General features: G+C 34.3%; 2 protein-coding genes across 2 annotated transcripts in view; one reads left to right on the forward strand and one right to left on the reverse strand.

Annotated features, from left to right (window-relative positions):
• LOC109332645 (probable UDP-3-O-acylglucosamine N-acyltransferase 2, mitochondrial) lies at positions 556 to 3,258 on the reverse strand. Its single transcript, XM_019567658.1, has 9 exons — positions 2,874 to 3,258; positions 2,671 to 2,747; positions 2,385 to 2,434; positions 2,192 to 2,256; positions 2,006 to 2,057; positions 1,862 to 1,932; positions 1,655 to 1,721; positions 1,041 to 1,112; positions 556 to 925 (listed from the first exon to the last, which is right to left on the reverse strand). Exons 1-9 carry the CDS (start codon positions 3,206 to 3,208, stop codon positions 857 to 859), a joined length of 858 nt encoding a protein of 285 aa, XP_019423203.1. The 5' UTR covers positions 3,209 to 3,258; the 3' UTR covers positions 556 to 856.
• The window catches only part of LOC109332651 (serine/threonine-protein kinase TOR-like), a 29,260-nt gene continuing 15,185 nt past the window's right edge, over positions 6,439 to 20,513 (forward strand). Inside the window, exons 1-24 of the mRNA XM_019567666.1 lie at positions 6,439 to 7,092; positions 7,175 to 7,347; positions 8,262 to 8,360; positions 9,276 to 9,435; positions 9,556 to 9,699; positions 9,855 to 10,024; positions 10,115 to 10,319; positions 10,447 to 10,644; positions 12,805 to 12,957; positions 13,468 to 13,589; positions 13,735 to 13,834; positions 13,913 to 13,999; positions 14,079 to 14,209; positions 14,527 to 14,629; positions 14,709 to 14,891; positions 14,972 to 15,064; positions 16,169 to 16,204; positions 16,416 to 16,514; positions 16,607 to 16,705; positions 16,800 to 16,962; positions 17,767 to 17,891; positions 18,002 to 18,054; positions 18,329 to 18,452; positions 18,551 to 18,733. Of these exons, the coding sequence (XP_019423211.1) occupies positions 6,574 to 7,092; positions 7,175 to 7,347; positions 8,262 to 8,360; positions 9,276 to 9,435; positions 9,556 to 9,699; positions 9,855 to 10,024; positions 10,115 to 10,319; positions 10,447 to 10,644; positions 12,805 to 12,957; positions 13,468 to 13,589; positions 13,735 to 13,834; positions 13,913 to 13,999; positions 14,079 to 14,209; positions 14,527 to 14,629; positions 14,709 to 14,891; positions 14,972 to 15,064; positions 16,169 to 16,204; positions 16,416 to 16,514; positions 16,607 to 16,705; positions 16,800 to 16,962; positions 17,767 to 17,891; positions 18,002 to 18,054; positions 18,329 to 18,452; positions 18,551 to 18,733 (3,522 nt within the window). The 5' untranslated portion in view covers positions 6,439 to 6,573. The remainder of the gene's footprint in view (positions 7,093 to 7,174; positions 7,348 to 8,261; positions 8,361 to 9,275; positions 9,436 to 9,555; positions 9,700 to 9,854; positions 10,025 to 10,114; positions 10,320 to 10,446; positions 10,645 to 12,804; positions 12,958 to 13,467; positions 13,590 to 13,734; positions 13,835 to 13,912; positions 14,000 to 14,078; positions 14,210 to 14,526; positions 14,630 to 14,708; positions 14,892 to 14,971; positions 15,065 to 16,168; positions 16,205 to 16,415; positions 16,515 to 16,606; positions 16,706 to 16,799; positions 16,963 to 17,766; positions 17,892 to 18,001; positions 18,055 to 18,328; positions 18,453 to 18,550; positions 18,734 to 20,513) is intronic.

Raw genomic sequence — 20,513 nt, forward strand, 5'->3', positions numbered from 1 at the left:
AAGCTAATAAATTAGTTAATTGAATTAGAATTATTTGATGAGAATATATAGATGTAAAATAAAATAGGAACATAACCTATAGTTGTTCGGAGCTTGCTTATGAAACAAGTAAACTCATTTACTAATCACCAACATATAACTTAGTTTTAGTGAAATAAATCATTTGATTAGTTTTGATTCATCAAGTTATCAAACACACATTATAACCATAATATATATTCTGATCAAATAACCCCCTTGTCTAGCCCTCTGCCATTTCTATTTGTCACTTTCTCCAACAAAAGTTATTAAATCCAAACAAGGACTCTAGCATTTTACTATTTGGGCAGTATCAGTATAAGGTGATTGAGACAACCATAGGTTCATTTCATCAAGGAATTAAAAAGACTTCGGGTATCTCTCAAGTTGCGACACAACCTGGACCACTGAAAACTCTTCTCAATGCCATCTCAAATGCAACCTATGCTTGTCTAAGCTAGGATCTAATGGGCTCCTACAACTGCAGGATACAAAATAAGTTGAGAATACAACAACATTTAGCTTGGGTAAGAAAAATTCTTCCAACTAGTATAAGTAAGAATCTCACCCGCGCCTAGCATGTCTAAACAGGACACAAAACAGAGAATTCAGTGTTTATATTTTTAAGTTTCCTCTTGCGATAGAGTATTCATGGAATGATGTATTTGATAAAAAACTAAAATTTAGCACTAACCATTGAACTCGGTATTGAGGTATATTTTTTTAATCCCTTACATAGTTGTACACTGATCAATCAGAAATTACAGCACCAATTCCACCTCCCGAGGGAAGTACTTGAACTTCACTAACTACATACCAAAATATAATTTGCTGACTTTTAAGGATCCATTTTTAATGGCGTTCGACGACTACTGGCAACTTGTTTGCGCCATTTGTGAATTGATACCTGCAAAGCAGCCCAAGGAAGTAGTTTACATATCCATCCAACAGCAAATGCAAATGTTAAGTTGTTGGACACTAATGCATTATAAGGAAATAAAGCATAAGGGCAGAATCCTTACAGCTGGGAAGCCACCATAATCCCCAGACTCCTTGATGTCCTTGGTGATGCAACTCATCGCAGCAAGTCGAACCTGCAAACACTATATTAGATATTCACCTCAACCAAAGCTCCCAATTTTTAGAATGTATAAACAGTGCAACAAAAGCCAGGTTTATTTACAGTTTTCATTGGTCAATTTTTAGTCCGGCAAGCAAGCACTTGTAACTTGTATTGACACAGTGAGAGAAAAGTTACAAGATTCTCTCATTTACCCCACCACATACTGAATTCACAGTACCACGTATCAGGCTTGTCATAAGGAAAGTCTTGTAATAATAACATAAAACATGACAAACTGCGTACTAGATAACTATGGAGCAGATACTTATGAAGCAATTTAAACATAATATTAAGTAATGTGCATGTATTCTCATTCTCTTTCAAATTTTTTACTTTGTAGCTTGTACCACTTTCCTAAACCATTTTGGCTGAGCCTTCAGAGAAATATTTGTCTCATAACATGCACTAAATGTCCACTTATTCCTTCGCTAGCCATCCTCGAGCCCCAAGCCTATGAGAGGATCAAGGAAAACAGATACATTCCTTTTTTCTAGCTAAATAAAAAAAACATACCTTTGATGCAATAGATACATGATCTCGCACTGCTACCCTTCCACCCATGGTGACATAATCTCCTATGCTGAACATACCAGACAAATTTGAAACTCATGAGAAATTCAAAAGCTTCATAAAAAACTTTAGCTCTAATATGAATTTGAAGACCAGGTAGATCAATCCAAAAAATTTACTGTGAAATCAGAGTGAATGGATTTAACGTACGTTGCTGAACCCGCAATCCCAACTTGTCCACAGAGCATACAATTCTTCCCAATTACTACATTATGACCAATCTGCAGAACCAATCAGAACGAAAGAACAAACCTCAAATTCTTCATCGATTATGAAAAAAAACTGAATGTTAACCTGAACTAAATTATCTATCTTCGTATTGTCCCCAATAACTGTATCTCTCCAGCTGTATAACCAAAAAGTCTAATTAGTAAGGAAGCTCACAGCAGTTCAAAGTAAATATCAACATAGAAGGCTAGAATCCATTTTAAAACTTGATTAATGTGAAAATAAAACAATAAAAGCCACCATGCCACTAACCTGCCTCGATCAATGCATGTATTTGCACCAATTTCCACCCGGTTCCCTACTATCACATTCAATGTCTGACATATTTAAGCAAGAAATGTATATCATGTTTAAGACAAATCAAGCAAGGTCAAAGCTGATATGAAATGATAAAGAAGGTGACAAGAAGTATCCATAAAAAATTCAACACAAACGTAGTACCAACCTGAGGCTTCTTTATCATATTGCCATCACCATCCACATAAAATCCGAACCCTGCATATCAAATACATAAATATTATCACAGAAGACTGTCAAATTGATGTACTTAAATGTGCACATAACATGTATTCAACACTGGGTTTTAATTGTGATCTGATGCAAAAGCTTAAACATGTCCAAACTAGGCAAATGTAATTACTTGAGGCTAGTAGGAAGCAATTTATAAGCTGTTCCAAACAGGTTGTTCTTTATTAAAGTGGATTGAAATAAGATTAGATAAACAGGTTTACCATCTTGACCAATGCAGACTCCATTGTGGATGACACAGGAATCACCTATGGAGCAATTACTAAGTGATACATTAAACCTGGAAAAAGTATAAATAGTAAAAGTATGAAAAGCATATGAGAAGAAATAAGAAATGATTATTGATATTGATATTGATATTGATATTGATATTGATATTGATATTGATGGGATAGGAAAGTGGTACCCTATGGAAGTTGAATGAGCAATGATAACAGAAGGACCAACAACAGTTCCAGAAGCTATAACAACATTTGGAGCAATAACAGAATGAGAATGAACAATAGCTCCAACCTGAAGAAGTGAGGTGGAGTGTATGGAAGCTGATTCATGGAAAATGCCACCCCCATTGTGCCATTTATGAAATCCATGAGAAGCGTCCTCAATTGTTGAAAGAGAAGAAGAAGAATGAGAATAAGAGGGATGGGAAAGTGGGGTATAGAGAAAGAATGAATTTTGAATGGAATTGAGAAAGGGTGTTGAAGTAAAAGGAAGTAACCTCCTTGTTGCAGCTATAGCCATTGTTGGCAACACAACACAACACAAGAACACAACACAAGTACACAACACAACACAACACAACACAACACAACACAAGAACACAACACAAGTACACAACACAAGTACACAACACAAGAGAGAATGAAGAGCACTCAAACAAAGAGAAAAAGAGAAAAGGGTCAATCATCAGATCGGGGCTCCAGACCAACCCATCCCAATCACTTAATTAAAACATCTCAACTCAATTTCCCTTTAATTAATTTAACCTCATATAATATATATATTGGAATAAAGCTTTACATTAAAATATCATCTTTTTGTTTTAAATTTTAGTTCCATTGTCTTCTTAGCCTCACTACTTATTTTATGTTCACACTTTCTCTATTGTCCTCTACATAATTCATATTTTTGTTATTGCCTTCAATTATATGTAATGGTTTTTTTTGCCTCGGAATATATCATTTCAGGTTAATTTTGTTCAACTCATTATTAAGCTTTCACCCTTATAAATGTGGGCTATGCTATGGGCTAAGTGAGTAAGGGAAGATATCGTCCCAAACCAATTAATGTTTACTAATAGATAAAAAATAATACTTTATTTTAATTTATAAAAATAATACATTAAATTTATATGTCTATATATAAATGGGCGATATAGGATTTGAGAAATCAAGTTAAGATAAATGATCTTCATACATCCATGAGTAATACCCCAATCTTTTAATAAGATCAAGGGGGAAATATAATAAAAGAAAATTCTCCACCTTTTTACTTATAAGCCAATTATATAATTGTGTATGAATTTAACAATAAGCCAACTTTTTAATAATTATAAGTTTTTATCTAGAACAATGACCCAAAGGATTCATCAAATATATTTTTATATTTAAACAATTCAACTTCACCTTTATAACCATTTGAACAAAAAACTAATTATTTGTAATGATTAATTATGTTCATTTTATACTGGGTATATATATTCAATTATAATTTTATCATTCTAAAACAACATAATAAATGCACTTGTTAGGATATTCATCAAAATGTAATAACTAAAATTCATAGATCATATGCATTACCTAATAAAACACCTACGTAATTAGTATAAGGCAAAATGATTTATAGAAATACAATTCCTAATTAGTTTAGACACAGACATAAAGAGAATTTGAAGAATTTCAAAGTATAATTTATTTAATTGGAATAAAACTATACTATGAATATCAATAAAATAATATTAGGACTTTATTTTAGTAAGTAGTAAAGGTTTTCCATATAATTATTCCAATAATTTATATTTGTTAAAGTATTTTTAATATATCATTTTGCTCATAGTTGACTACAATATTTTAAATACAAATATTTTCTCATTTATATACTAAAAATCAATTTAGTATACCAAATAAATTGATAATTTATATTATAAAAAATGTAGGTGTTACATAGTGATGTGTGAAATTGAAAGTTGAATTTGGTAGTGAGGTGTTACCAACATAATCGTTTGTCTCTCTATATGTGTATGGATAACCTGACCATAAATAATAAGATTAATGAGGAATGTCAAAAAGGGAGATTTTATGGAAATTGTCACAATGTAAGATTTATGCTTTATTTGAATGATATTATGATACAAATGACAAAAATGCCTCTAAAATGAAGAGAAGAGAGAGAAAATTGTTGTTCTATTATTAATTAAAAATAAATGTTATAATTTTAAATTATATATGTTATTATAATATCAATTAAATTTTTTTAATTGATATTTTTTATATTAAAAAAGATCTATGTATATTAGTGCTATTTAAAACTAATAAATAAAGAAAATAAACAAAATTGAAGGACATTTTTGAGATTTCAACAGAAAAATTAATTCTCTCTTCCCTTTCTCTCCAAAGTAGGAGAGAATTCATTTGTAGTGGGTTCCACCCACTTTTTTTTCTCTTCCTTTTTTTTCTCTTTTCGTCCAAATGAGGGAAAGATTCACTTTCTCTTCATTCTCTCTCACCCTTTTCTCTCAACTCTATTTCACCTCAAACAAAGAGAGGCTTAGGGTTCTAACAATCATTCAGAAGTGTAGAAAGGACATAGGCTTTGGTTTAATTGTGAATTATTCACTCAACATTTTATATTATGAATTGAAAAAATAATAATCTAAGTGAATATAAATATAATATAGTAAATTTCTTTGCCTATACTCATTTTTATGTAAAATTAGTTAACTTAATTTTATTTTCGTTATTTTTGAGTTCACAAACAAATAGTAATTACATATGTTAAAAGATGGAGTGAAAAGAAAAAAGAAATATAATTACTTCAAATTACAATCAAATTTACAAATAATAAAGACTAAATATAAATATGTGAAAGCGAAATGATTAAAATATAAAAGTGATTGTTAAATATGAGTTATATTTACTTTTAGACACATTAGTGAGAAGAAAACATAAGATGTTAATGATTTTCATTGAATTTTATAAACAGAGATACGGTTATCTTAAACTTAGTTTATATATTACTTAAAAAATATTATTAATATTATTAAAAATAAATTATTTAATTATGTAATTTGCAATTTAATAATTAGATATACTTTATAATTATATATATATAAATAATGAGAACACTTTTGTCATTTTCATTTGAATGTTCAATTTAAAAAAATGGATTCAGTTACAACACTCGAATAAACACAATTGTGAAATACTCTTATTTAATATAAAAGTACTATAATTCATAAATATAATATACATACTACACGTTACAAACAATAGGAAAGCGGATTGAGTGCCTGTCAACACATGCTAGTATAAATAATGAGAACACTTGTGTCATTTTCATTTTCAATACATTTTGTATAAATGTGCATTTTCTTTCCTCTCATTTTTTCTTCTATTTTAAATCATATTAAATAATAAACTTATCATTTCATTTTCTACTCTGGTTTCCTTCTACTTTGATTCCTAAACCTAACACAGTCTTAAAAAATGTGGATTTTACGAAAATTGTCACAGAAGCAGCATAAAAGTTATGGTCGTTTTTGCGCATTAAAAAAAATATAGGATTAAATGAGAGAGCAATGAGTAATTGAGTGTATGCAGCAGAGTCTGTAGGTTATTTGTTACACAACCTGAAGATTTAGCAAGTAAATAATTTTTGATATGATTTGATGTTGATGAAGTGTTTTTGAATGAAATGATAATCTGATATAGTGTTAGTGTTAGTGTTAGTGTTAGTGTTAGTGGGAGTGATGCATAATTGCATATCCAAATCCACTTCCTGCTTCTCTCTCTTCTCTCTCTCTTCTCTCTCTCTTCTCTCTCACTAGATATTTCATATTATTAACTCACTAATTCCAATTTAGGGTTTTATCCAAATTAATTAATAAAATGAGCACCGCCTCTCACCGTCACACCCTCCCTCCCTCCGCCGCTACCAACGTCGACACTCTCAACCGCATCCTCTCCGACCTCTGCACGCGTCCAAACCCCAAGGAAGGTGCCTCTCCATCTCTCAAGAAGCACATAGAAGAACAAGCCAGAGACCTCAGCGGCGATGCCTTTTCTCGTTTCATGGATCAATTATATGATCGGATCTCAACTCTTCTCGACAACACCGATGTTACAGACATTCTCGGAGCCCTCAGGGCGATTGATGAACTCATTGATGTGTCCTTAGGGGAGAATGCTTCTAAGGTTTCCAGAATTTCAACTTATATGAGGAATGTCTTCGATGCCAAGCGTGATCCTGACGTTTTGCTCCATGCTAGTAAGGTTCTCGGTCACCTTGCTAGAGCCGGTGGTGCTATGAACGCTGAAGAAGTTGAACGACAGGTTCAAATTGCTCTCGATTGGCTTAGAGGGACTAGACTCGAGTATCGACGATTTGCCGCTGTCTTAATTTTGAAAGTCAGTGCAATCTTTCTTAGTAATTCTCTCGGTTCCTGTCATTTTTATTTTATTTTAATTAATTCTCACTTCGTCTTTGCAGGAAATGGCAGAAAATGCTTCAACTGTATTTAATGTCCACGTGCCAGAGTTCGTTGATGCTATTTGGGTTGCTTTGAGGGATCCGGCATTGCCAGTTCGTGAGCGGGCTGTGGAGGCATTGCGTGCCTGCCTTCGTGTTATTGAAAAGCGTGAGACACGCTGGCGTGTGCAGTGGTTAGATCTTTGTTCTTGTTTTTTGAGTTCCATAAACCTATCATAAACCTGAAGCGTGTAGCAAACTAGCAATTCTATTTTGTCAGCTATGAGTAATGCTATTTTGTCGCCCCTGTTGCCTTTGGTGACAGTTCTATTAACAGATTGCTAGCATTTTATTGCATCTATCTAGTATGTAGCATGTACTTATGGATTATAATCACTGCTGACATAGTACATTACCCATCCATCTGAAAATAAAGTTACTAAGTTATGTTGATTTGGAAATTAATTTTGAACTAAATGAAATAAACCAAATTCTGTTCCATCTAAGAGTTTGAACCATTGAATTTTGATTGTGTACAAGTAAGGAAAGACTATTCAACTTCCTGATAACTATGCTAAATTTGAACAATCATAACAGACATTTCAAAATTATTTCTGTCTACTTGATGGCTGTTGAATCACAGTTTCATTTGGTTGATTATACTTAAAGCCTGGCCTGTTTTCGAAGCGGTTCATGCATCATTGTCAAAGCTAGGGGTGCCGCATAAGCATCTGCTACCCTGCTTCACACCTGGTTCTTCAGGAACAAATGACACGAAATTTCTCATTAATTCAACTGTTGATTTTGTCATATATGCCATCAATGGTAGTAATAAAAATTTAGGTTGAGCATGTAAGTAATAATATTGTAATATAAATGGCTTTTGAATAATTACTGAAAAGGAGCTATACCTTTGGCATCTAATCCAAATTTATGGCAATGAAATTAATTTTGATTGATAGAGAAGTGTTTTAAGCACGTCATTATCCTTTAGGCATATGGTTTTTTGCTGATTTTCATATCACAAAATGCTTACCTTGCTTTTATCCTTTATCACAAAATATGTCCCTATAAGATGTTAAGCCCTTTATTTTCTATTTGATGGCAGGTACTATCGAATGTTTGAGGCAACACAAGATGGATTGGGTAAAAATGCCCCTGTACACAGCATACATGGTTCACTGCTTGCTGTTGGAGAGCTTCTGAGGTTGCTATATATAATTTTCAACACTCAAATTGATATTTAGAAGTTTACAATTTTATTCAAGCCATCATTCTTGACAAATAGTGTCTACCTATAATTTTTATTTAGCATTATTATTATTAAGGCCTAGAGATACATGTTTGCCTAACATGTGTAAACAGATTTATCTTCACAGTTTCCTCAAGCTTGGAAATTGTTTCCTAACTTATTCAAGCGCCAGTACTAGTTAAACTAACCTGTCACTAGTGTTTGGTTCTTCATGAAGTTTAGTTTGGAAAAACTTTGTTGCATATATTTATATATTAAACTGATATAATGTAGAATTCGGGTTGTTAACTGCTATCCGTTTTGTTGTTGAAAAACTTGTTGATAAATTATGGCAACAACAAGCCTATTAGAATCGTACTGCCGGGATTGGTCTTTCGTCATACTTGGAACTTTTTGATCTTTGAGCTGTCATTTTTCATAAAGAAACCGACCTTTGTCCTTTTAATTACCTGTCTTATCTTGATGAAGCTTAAATCCCCTTTCAGATTTAGTTTTCATCAGCCAACTACGATATTGTAGCCACCCTCTTGGATTTAGTATGGTAGCATGGTTTATCATCAACTGAGCATGAGATGCCCAATGGTGGGAATTAGTATTGTATAACTGTGGGTCAAATTGAAAGTTAAATAGTTATTAATTTATAAAAAAAACATTAAAAAGTTGAAGTGCCAGTTTTTCCCATTGGATATGAAACTGTTATCAGCAATGTCTTACACTTTGTCTATGTGGACAATAATCATAGGGCAGATTTGTTTGATTGTAATGAATATCTTTTATTTTGGGTACTCGTGAAATTAGTTTTAGATGCTAAATGTTAATCTTCTCATTATTTTGTATTTGATTTATATGTAATTAAATATGATTGGGCAGGAATACTGGTGAGTTCATGATGTCAAGATACCGAGAAGTCGCCGAAATTGTTCTCAGATACCTAGAGCACCGGGATCGTCTTGTTCGCCTGAGCATAACTTCATTGCTGCCTCGAATTGCACATTTCCTGCGCGACCGCTTTGTTACTAATTACTTAACAGTATGATAACTTTGCCCTGTTACTTAATTATGTTTTTTAAACTGGGCGAAGACTTTTAAGCTCATAAGAAACTCTGAAGTTTACTTATTTGTTTGCCTATGGAGATGAAATTCCATGCAGATATGCATGAACCATATTCTTTCTGTCTTGAAAGTGCCTCAAGATCGTGATAGTGGATTCATTGCCCTTGGAGAGATGGCTGGAGCTCTGGATGGGGAACTCATCCATTATTTGCCGACAATAACTACCCACTTACGTGATGCGGTATGTTATAGAAATTGTCCTTGGATGTCAATCTCACTCTATAATTTATTTTATTGCATGTCACATTTCCTAGTTAGATGTGTATTCAATTATATTTTGCTCTATACTTTGTTAGAAAGATATGATTTGACAGTTTAGGCACTCTGTGGTTGTAGATTGCACCACGTAGGAGTAAACCTTCTCTTGAGGCTTTGGCCTGTATTGGAAGTATTGCCAAAGCAATGGGGCCTGCCATGGAACCTCATGTACGTGGACTTCTGGATATTATGTTCTCTACTGGTCTTTCAACTGTACTTGTGGAAGCTCTTGAGCAAATATGTACAAGGTATAGGGTTGGTTTGGAATAAATTATTCTACCTTTGCAGTGATTAACTTTAAAAGGTATTTTTTATTTGGGCATATGTTATTACATTAGCATTCCATCTCTGCTGCCTACCATACAAGACCGCTTGCTTGATAGCATATCTATGGTTCTTTTGAAATCCCACTATCACCTGGGGAGGCTTGCGACAAGCATGGGCAGAGGAACAACAACGAATGCCTCTCAACAATTCTCAGAGCTTAGTGGTTCTGCTCTTGTACAGCTTGCTTTGCAGACTCTTGCTCGTTTTAACTTCAAGGTTTTGTATGCTCTTTTTCTATAGTGAACCGTTGTTATATTTAATATATTTTTCATCTTGCTTTGTATTTTTAAAATGATTTGAAAATGGCCAGAGCTTGTAACCTCATTTTACTCTGTTGATACAGGGCCATGACCTACTTGAGTTTGTTAGAGAATCAGTTGTTCTCTATTTGGATGATGAGGATGGAGCTACACGAAAAGATGCAGCTCTATGTTGTTGCAAAATAGTTTCTAATTCGTTCTCTGGTATATTGTGTGCACATTTTGGTTCTAGCCGTTTGAACCGATCAGGAGGAGGGAAGCGTCGTCGCCTTGTTGAGGAGGTTTGGTGTTAACAAATAATTTACTTCTGATATGTCATATGTTTCATATCTTTTGTTTAGTTACATTTTTAATAGATATTTCAAAAAATTTCTCCACTAGCTCTTGAAATCTTCCATATTCTAAGAACCCACACCGTAAGAAGGCTTTTATTTTGAGCCTTTGTCCTTTGCTTGGTTCTGCCCATCTGAAGTCTAACTTGGGCAGGTTTGGGGTTGTGGCCATTCTGGATTAGGATTTTGTAGTGTACGGTAAACCTTTTGGTAATTCAGAGGTTTTGAATTTCAGCACAATGTCGAGCAAACCTGTATGTTGTTCACAATTCAAGACCAAAGAGTTCTTACTTGAGGGAATGTGTTAGATATAAAACCACAGTGTCAGTGGCAACCCCTAATACTACCGGGGCATATAGTTTCGTTAGGCTTTGCCATCCTCTTCTGATGGAGTGGGATTCCTGATTTGTTCACTACTCTCCATTTTGAACTGTGAATTTTAGTTATTTGCTCCTTCATCATAACTTTCATGCCTTGGGGATTACCTTCTTCTGAAGGCATATGCCTTATAAGTTCCGTGTTGCAGACCAGGTGTTTTTTATTTTGGTCTCTACTCACTAGGCTATAGTCCTTTTATTTTTCTCAGTGGATCTTAATTTCATGCAATGATGCAAACTTATATGACATGCTTGTTGCTAATACTAACTGATGTTGGACTTTATGCAGCTTGTGGAGAAAATTCTCATTTCTGCTGTTGCAGATGCTGACGTTACTGTACGCCACTCTATCTTTACACTGTACTTGTGGAAGCTCTTGAGCAAATATGTACAAGGTATAGGGTTGGTTTGGAATAAATTATTCTACCTTTGCAGTGATTAACTTTAAAAGGTATTTTTTATTTGGGCATATGTTATTACATTAGCATTCCATCTCTGCTGCCTACCATACAAGACCGCTTGCTTGATAGCATATCTATGGTTCTTTTGAAATCCCACTATCACCTGGGGAGGCTTGCGACAAGCATGGGCAGAGGAACAACAACGAATGCCTCTCAACAATTCTCAGAGCTTAGTGGTTCTGCTCTTGTACAGCTTGCTTTGCAGACTCTTGCTCGTTTTAACTTCAAGGTTTTGTATGCTCTTTTTCTATAGTGAACCGTTGTTATATTTAATATATTTTTCATCTTGCTTTGTATTTTTAAAATGATTTGAAAATGGCCAGAGCTTGTAACCTCATTTTACTCTGTTGATACAGGGCCATGACCTACTTGAGTTTGTTAGAGAATCAGTTGTTCTCTATTTGGATGATGAGGATGGAGCTACACGAAAAGATGCAGCTCTATGTTGTTGCAAAATAGTTTCTAATTCGTTCTCTGGTATATTGTGTGCACATTTTGGTTCTAGCCGTTTGAACCGATCAGGAGGAGGGAAGCGTCGTCGCCTTGTTGAGGAGGTTTGGTGTTAACAAATAATTTACTTCTGATATGTCATATGTTTCATATCTTTTGTTTAGTTACATTTTTAATAGATATTTCAAAAAATTTCTCCACTAGCTCTTGAAATCTTCCATATTCTAAGAACCCACACCGTAAGAAGGCTTTTATTTTGAGCCTTTGTCCTTTGCTTGGTTCTGCCCATCTGAAGTCTAACTTGGGCAGGTTTGGGGTTGTGGCCATTCTGGATTAGGATTTTGTAGTGTACGGTAAACCTTTTGGTAATTCAGAGGTTTTGAATTTCAGCACAATGTCGAGCAAACCTGTATGTTGTTCACAATTCAAGACCAAAGAGTTCTTACTTGAGGGAATGTGTTAGATATAAAACCACAGTGTCAGTGGCAACCCCTAATACTACCGGGGCATATAGTTTCGTTAGGCTTTGCCATCCTCTTCTGATGGAGTGGGATTCCTGATTTGTTCACTACTCTCCATTTTGAACTGTGAATTTTAGTTATTTGCTCCTTCATCATAACTTTCATGCCTTGGGGATTACCTTCTTCTGAAGGCATATGCCTTATAAGTTCCGTGTTGCAGACCAGGTGTTTTTTATTTTGGTCTCTACTCACTAGGCTATAGTCCTTTTATTTTTCTCAGTGGATCTTAATTTCATGCAATGATGCAAACTTATATGACATGCTTGTTGCTAATACTAACTGATGTTGGACTTTATGCAGCTTGTGGAGAAAATTCTCATTTCTGCTGTTGCAGATGCTGACGTTACTGTACGCCACTCTATCTTTACATCTCTCCATGGTGATAGAGGTTTTGATGAGTACTTGGCACAGGCTGACAATCTGAGTGCAGTATTTGCTGCTTTAAATGACGAGGTATGAGTAGACTAGATACCTTATAATGGGAAGATGTCATGCTATGGCCTTTAGATTAGATTTTATTTTGCTGTTGTTTAGTTTTCATTTGGCCCTGTGGGATGATTCTTATCTAGGCAGTTGTGCTGGATGTTAAGTTTAGGTAGTAACTGGATATCTTTGGGAATTACACCTCAGAAAATGTGATGTTGGCCATAAGCTTTAACCTTTTGTGTTGAGTTTGTTGAGCACTGTGTTTTTATTGATGGTGAAATTTTATATTTTCCTTCATTCTCAAATTGTAATTTGAATGTGCTTGGTTATTTTGTTGTCGACAAAATTGTGTTATTCATCCATTAAAGAATGTATGCAAAGATTAGTCCTCATATCACCTTTCCCTGAAAAAGTTGTGGTAATGGTTTAGAAACATATGCTCCTACAAAGTTGAGTAGGAATCTATTTTCCAGTAATTTGTTCTCGGAGCTTCATTTTTTTTACTTCATGTTCATATTAAAGAGGCTAGTTTTGCAGGACTTCGATGTTCGAGAGTATGCAATTTCTGTGGCTGGAAGGTTATCAGAGAAAAATCCCGCATATGTTCTTCCAGCTCTTCGTCGCCATCTTATACAGCTATTAACATACTTAGAGCAGAGGTAATTTTGAAGTGGGATTGCTTTGTTTCTTTCTATTTTGTTGATAATTTGATATTTGAAAAAATTAACGGTTATGAGAAATGCATTGGTAGAACAAATAACTTTCCTATTCTTTGTCCATTTTATTCTCTTGCTATGTCAGCAGTGCTGATAGCAAATGCAAAGAAGAAAGTGCAAAGTTACTTGGCTGTTTGATAAGGAATTGTGAACGGCTTATACTTCCATACATTGCTCCAGTACACAAGGTTTTACTAATTGTGGTGTTAAAGATACATTCTTGTTTTATTTTATATTGTTTCTTAGTGATACTTTGATTATATCAGGCGCTTGTGGCCAGACTTAATGATGTTAATGCCAATACTGGAATTGTTAGTGGAGTCCTTGTCACTGTGGGGGATCTAGCCAGAGTGGTTAGTAAATTTTTGTCTTCTTTCATCTCCTCCTCCTCCTCCTCCTTATCCTGCTTATTTGGATTTTGGTTCTTTTTAGGGTGGTTTTGCAATGAGGCAATACATTCCTGAACTCATGCCTTTAATAGTCGAAGCTTTGTTGGATGGAGCAGCCGTCTCCAAACGTGAAGTGGCAGTTGCTACACTAGGTCAAGTTGTACAGAGTACTGGGTATGCTCATGTTGGTTTTTGCTAGTATATTTGTTTTGTAGTATTAGTATATATAGTAATAAAATAGTTTATTATCTTGATGACATTTTTTGCTATTTTTTATTAACAAAATGTAAAAATGGTTCACCATTTACAATTTTTACATTCCAAGTGGTTTCCCCTTCAAATTATATATTTAGGTAATTAGGTTTGATTTGTTTACATATTTTTCTGGAGGTGAAGATCATATGAAGACTAAATTTGAGTTTGAATCAGATATCCAAGTTAAATGTTAAATTTCTTCTATATAGTTTAGATTTACTTCACTATTTTGACAGGTATGTTATAACTCCATATAACGAGTATCCGCTGTTACTTGTCTTACTCTTAAAATTGCTGAATGGTGAACTAGTTTGGTCGACCAGGCGTGAAGTTCTGAAGGTAATAGTCAGAATTAAATAAATAATTCCTTATAATACAGGCACGTATGTTTAATTAAATTATCCTTGGACTCTGCCAGGTTCTCGGGATTATGGGTGCTCTAGATCCGCATATGCATAAAAGAAATCAAAAAGCTTTGCCAGGGCCTCATGGAGAAATTACTCGTCCTGCTAGTGATTCAAATCAACAAATTCAGACTATGGATGAATTTCCCGCGGATCTGTGGCCTTCTTTTGCTTCATCAGATGACTATTATTCCACGGTAGCACATAATTGTTACTTTTTAATGTTTTAACTTTTCAGCACTTGTTTTCATATATATGTATTCTTTTATGATTTCAGGTTGCAATTAATTCTCTCATGCGTATACTACGGGATCCTTCACTTGGTATTTACCACTTAAAAGTGATTGGCTCTCTCATGTTCATATTTAAGGTATGCCAGAATGAAAGAGGCATTCTATTGTGTTTTCCCTTTTCTTATTCACTCTTGTTTTCTGTGTAGACTTGGAAGGATTCATTATCCTCCTCATATGCACTCCCCTGCATTCTTCTTTTATAAAAATAAAACAAGAAGAAATAGTTGTTCGGTTCTGTTTAGTTTAGTGCTTTCCATGCACCTGATACATAAATGTTATTCCAAACTCCTAACAAATTTTGATGAAGGATCATTTGTGATGCACCAGAAACAGAGAATGCAACTTTTCTAGAAATAATATAAGTGCAAGATAAGGATATATTAATGTGACCTTAATCTTATATCTTGGGCACTATTTCATCTTCACCTTTCTCTGTCTAAACTCCCCCAGAAAGAATCCCCTATTTAATCATTTTTAGATAAACTAAATTGATATAAAATTAATTTCACATCACAATTATGAGGTTTAAGTGTATTTGAATAGTTAAAGTAATATAAAAGTAAATTGTTTTATATAATTGCCTCCTCTATTTTCTGTCCTGTTTCCTTATCCTGCTTCTACTTTCTCTGTTTTTATCTCTTCTATTTTATGAGCTTTTTAATTTGCACCCGTTTTTGGTGTTTGCTTTACTAAACTATCATAAAATTTCACGTGATAACAATCTGATTCTCGAAAGGATCTATTAGCCTCAGATTGTTACATGTCTGATTGCTATTCTGTATCTCTCCTATGAAATGTGTGTCCCATCGAAATGGTGCAATCTCAATTGAGTATTGCATGGTTTCTTGATTTCAGAATCCTCATTTTGATTTTTTTCGTATGCCAAATTTAGTAAAGGAAGCTTTGAATAACATTTTCCAATATTGTATTGGTTGCACATGGCATGGTTTTGATGTTCGGCCTTGAGTTTTTGCTCCATGTTGATGAACCTGTGTTAATAATATTTGAGTTAAGGAAGTTGATAGTTTACTTTCTTTGTCTTGACACATTTTTTTATAATGAATGATATGTAAGTCTTCTATTTCAATGGTCGGAAGTTGTCAAATTACAGTAAATCTTTTATAATTTACTGATATTCATTGCCAATATGATTGTGTTTGTTGTTTGTAATGCGAGGTCAGTCAATGGGGCTCGGCTGTGTTCCGTACTTGCCAAAGGTTAGTTCTTACTTCTTAACCTTACATTTGTGATTAGCCTACTTTCGCCTGCCATTTATTCTTTTTACTATTATTGTTTCGGCTTCCGGTTTGGTGCCTTTGTATTTTATTTATGACATTTGAATTCTTTTTCAAACCCAAAAATTATTAACGGTTGGTAAAATAGTTTTTCTATTGATTTATCATGCCTTTCGCCTTTCCTTTCTTGTAGGTTTTGCCTGACCTCTTTCATACTGTTCGCGCGTGTGATGAAAATGTTAAGGACTTCATAACATGGAAGCTTGGAACTCTGGTGTCTATTGTGCGGCAGGTAGGTCTCAGCCTCTTCAAAATATGTCCAATATTTTTATGGTCATTATTTTCTATTCTGCTCATGTGCTTGAGTATGACTTGATTGTGCAGCACATTCGTAAATATTTGCAAGACTTGCTTTCTCTAATATCCGAATTTTGGTCAGCATTCACTCTTCCAGCACAAAATCGTCCTCCCCGTGGCTATCCAGTTAGTGTTGCCGCTTTTCCAATTTAGGCAGAATGCCATAAGGATTTTAACTTGTGGTTTATGATTATTAATCTATATTTTTTGAATGTTCTAGGTTCTTCACCTAGTGGAACAACTTTGCTTGGCTCTTAATGATGAGTTTAGAACATATCTTCCAATTATTCTGCCGGGTTGTATTCAGGTTATTAGTGATGCAGAACGGTGCAACAACTACACATATGTTCTTGATATTCTCCACACTCTTGAAGTGTTTGGTGGTTAGTACTCTTTCATGTAGTATATTGTGTATATTTTTTTTATTTAAGTGCTAAATTGCACAAGACCTTTCAACTTATTTTAATGTGCAACTTACCTCTTGTGCTTGTAATTGATGCAATAAATTCCCTTGACTTGTAAGATTGTAAATAACACCCTTTGTCAGGTTCCTTTTAATTTTTTAATGGATTTGTGCTGTGACATGCAAACAATGCTTACTAACAATCTTAAATTCAGAAGAAAGAAATTGTGGGCGTGATAGAGTGCCGGTTAAACTGAATAATTTTATTGATGAACACAGAAATTACACACAATTACGCAGTAGACTTACTTTCCAAGAGACAAAAGTCTCCTACAGAGAGTATTCTCTGTCCAAACTTAAACAATAACAACACATACATACCCATTGACATAGCAGCATCACATATTTTTAATAGTTTAATACATAGCTTCCCATAACTGCCACTTAGCAGTTACTACAAGTAACAACACAAACAAATACCTTTCTGACCCCACTACAACATATTCTGTTAATATGCCCCTAATATATTACTTTCTCCTAAATACATAAAAAGTACATAACTACTTATAACTCATCGACTGTTACTTCTGCCATGTATTAATAAATCATCTACTGATCAGTGTTCCTATCAGGGTGACACTACTAGTGAAAACAGGTTTTATTTTTTGTTTCATTGGATAGTGTCTGATTAATTTACTGTTCAAAATGAAATTATAACATGTGATGTAAGTGTTTTGGGCAGAAATGGCAAACCATGACAACTTTTTTGTTCTCGGTTATGTAGGGACCTTGGATGAACATATGCATCTACTTCTTCCTGCTCTCATACGTTTGTTTAAAGTGGATGCTTCAGTAGACATAAGACGTGCTGCTATTAAAACTTTGACCAGATTGATTCCTTGTGTGCAGGTTGACCACTGTGCTTGCTTCTATTCACACGCTTCAAGTTTATGCTACTTAGCATGATATTCTTATTGCTCTTGTTTGGTGTTGATTGTTTGTTTTCTCGTTTATCTTAGGTCACTGGTCATATATCCTCTCTTGTGCATCACTTGAAGCTAGTTTTGGATGGGTGAGTCTGTCAGTTCTAAATTTTTTAAAATATATACGAATGGGTCACATTGTATTCATATAGTTTTTTTTGGCTTAATAATTAAATGCATTATAATTAAGGAGATCTTTGATTCTGCCTGTCATTATTGATTATATGGAGGTTTATTTCGAAGCAAACTTTAAACTGTGAAGCAGGGGTTTACACATCCATGTAATCCGTATTTATGCAGTTACATTCTTGGTTTTTTATTTTTAGTTATCTGGTGACTATCAATTGTACTTCTAACTTACAGGAAAAATGATGAGCTCCGGACGGATGCTATTGATGCACTTTGTTGTCTGGCCCATGCTCTAGGCGAGGATTTCACAATTTTTATTCCATCAATACACAAACTTCTACTGAAATATCGCTTGCGGGTAGTTTTCCATATTCAATTTTCATTTTTATTTAGCTTAATGTGTGATATTAATGCCCTTTTGTCTTGAACATATCTAAAAGACTTATATTACTGTAGCACAAGGAATTTGAGGAAATTGAAGGGCGGTTACAGAGACATGAACCACTAATCCTTGGGACTACAGCTTCTCAAAGACTGAACCGAAGGCTTCCTGTTGAGGTCATTAGTGATCCTTTAAAAGATTCGGAGAATGATCCTTATGAAGATGGATCTGATGCTCACAAACTCAGAGGCCATCAGGTACTCTCTTGTGATAAGTTGTGTACTTGACGAATACTCAGTCACAATATATGTGAATTAGTTAACGAAATATAGAATGAAAATCAGTAAATAAAGAAAAATAAGCGGGAGTGTGAATTGGGGATCTAATGCTGAGGCAGAAAAAAAAGAAGTAAAGGGTCAAATGCCATGACCTATAGCTGGGAGAAAGTCTAGAAGAAAAAAATAAAATCACGTTTTGGTTTGATTAAGTTTCATTGAGTTTTATATATGAAAATTTAAACCAACCAAACATTGTTATTTTTTAATGACATCTGGTGGTGCCTGATTAACAACGTACAAGCCTAACCAATGACATGAGAATAAGGACAGAAGGAGGAGCATAATGACCATGTGGTACACGAAATCCAGCTGAGATATGCTGGATTTATGCGTCAGAGAAGATGATCCTCTTCAGTGAGGAACCATTCTGGAATATCAGAAACATTAACAATTCGATGTGAGAACAGCTGCAGTGAATTGTTGCCATACAAGTAAATTTTATCTGTTAATTTTGTTGTTGGAAGCGGTACAATAAGAGGACGAGGAGAACAGTGTAGCGGAACAGCCATATTAGGTGGCGGAGAAATAGGAACGGGGTGTCAGCCATTAGAGGTGTGATATCATGTAAGAAGAATAAACTGAACTGAGAAAGAGAGAGAAAGTAACTGATTTAGTTAATGTTTTCTTATTAGGAAAGCTTAGCTATACAATGAAAGATCATCTCTATTTATATAGATAACTAGCTTGATAACTGGCTTATGTGGCTAGCAGCTAGGCTAGCTCTAACTAACTGAAAGCTAACTCCAACTAACTTGGACAGGGCTAAGCTAACATAGCTGACTTTATACCAAACTTTACATACTTGAAGCCGGGAGCACATCTGCTGTCCTACTCCATGTACCATCACTTCTAATTGCTTGAAAAAAAATTATTTAAGTTAAATTGCAATTATTAAATATTTTTTCTGGCTAATCATATCTCCTGACACATGGAGTGATACAAAGGAGTGAGACAGCAGATGTGGACTCCTTGAAGCCAGAGGCTCTAATTCACTCTAATATGCACATTATAGTGGACCCCTAATATTAAGTTTCAAATGGGCGGAACTGGAATCTAGAAATAAGATTTCCAAGAGCATAATTCAGAGGAGTATAAGTTATGCAGTTTTGATTTTTTTTCTATTAGTGGTTTGAACAACTTCTATACAGGTTAATGATGGTCGATTACGGACAGCTGGGGAGGCTTCTCAGCGAAGTACTAAGGAAGATTGGGCAGAATGGATGAGAATTTTATTGATGAACACAGAAATTACACACAATTACGCAGTAGACTTACTTTCCAAGAGACAAAAGTCTCCTACAGAGAGTATTCTCTGTCCAAACTTAAACAATAACAACACATACATACCCATTGACATAGCAGCATCACATATTTTTAATAGTTTAATACATAGCTTCCCATAACTGCCACTTAGCAGTTACTACAAGTAACAACACAAACAAATACCTTTCTGACCCCACTACAACATATTCTGTTAATATGCCCCTAATATATTACTTTCTCCTAAATACATAAAAAGTACATAACTACTTATAACTCATCGACTGTTACTTCTGCCATGTATTAATAAATCATCTACTGATCAGTGTTCCTATCAGGGTGACACTACTAGTGAAAACAGGTTTTATTTTTTGTTTCATTGGATAGTGTCTGATTAATTTACTGTTCAAAATGAAATTATAACATGTGATGTAAGTGT

Source organism: Lupinus angustifolius, chromosome LG18, assembly GCF_001865875.1.
Source record: "Lupinus angustifolius cultivar Tanjil chromosome LG18, LupAngTanjil_v1.0, whole genome shotgun sequence".
Taxonomy (NCBI): domain Eukaryota; kingdom Viridiplantae; phylum Streptophyta; class Magnoliopsida; order Fabales; family Fabaceae; genus Lupinus; species Lupinus angustifolius.

Bases quoted from the DNA above. Each gene is read 5' to 3' on its own strand.
- LOC109332645 (XM_019567658.1), bottom strand. From the start codon at position 3,208: ATGGCTATAGCTGCAACAAGGAGGTTACTTCCTTTTACTTCAACACCC. The intron at 1,113-1,654 runs GTATGTTTTTTT...TAGTGTTTGCAG, and splicing joins ATGTATCTATTGCATCAAAG to GTTCGACTTGCTGCGATGAG. The intron at 926-1,040 runs GTAAGGATTCTG...GCTGCTTTGCAG, and splicing joins ATTATGGTGGCTTCCCAGCT to GTATCAATTCACAAATGGCG.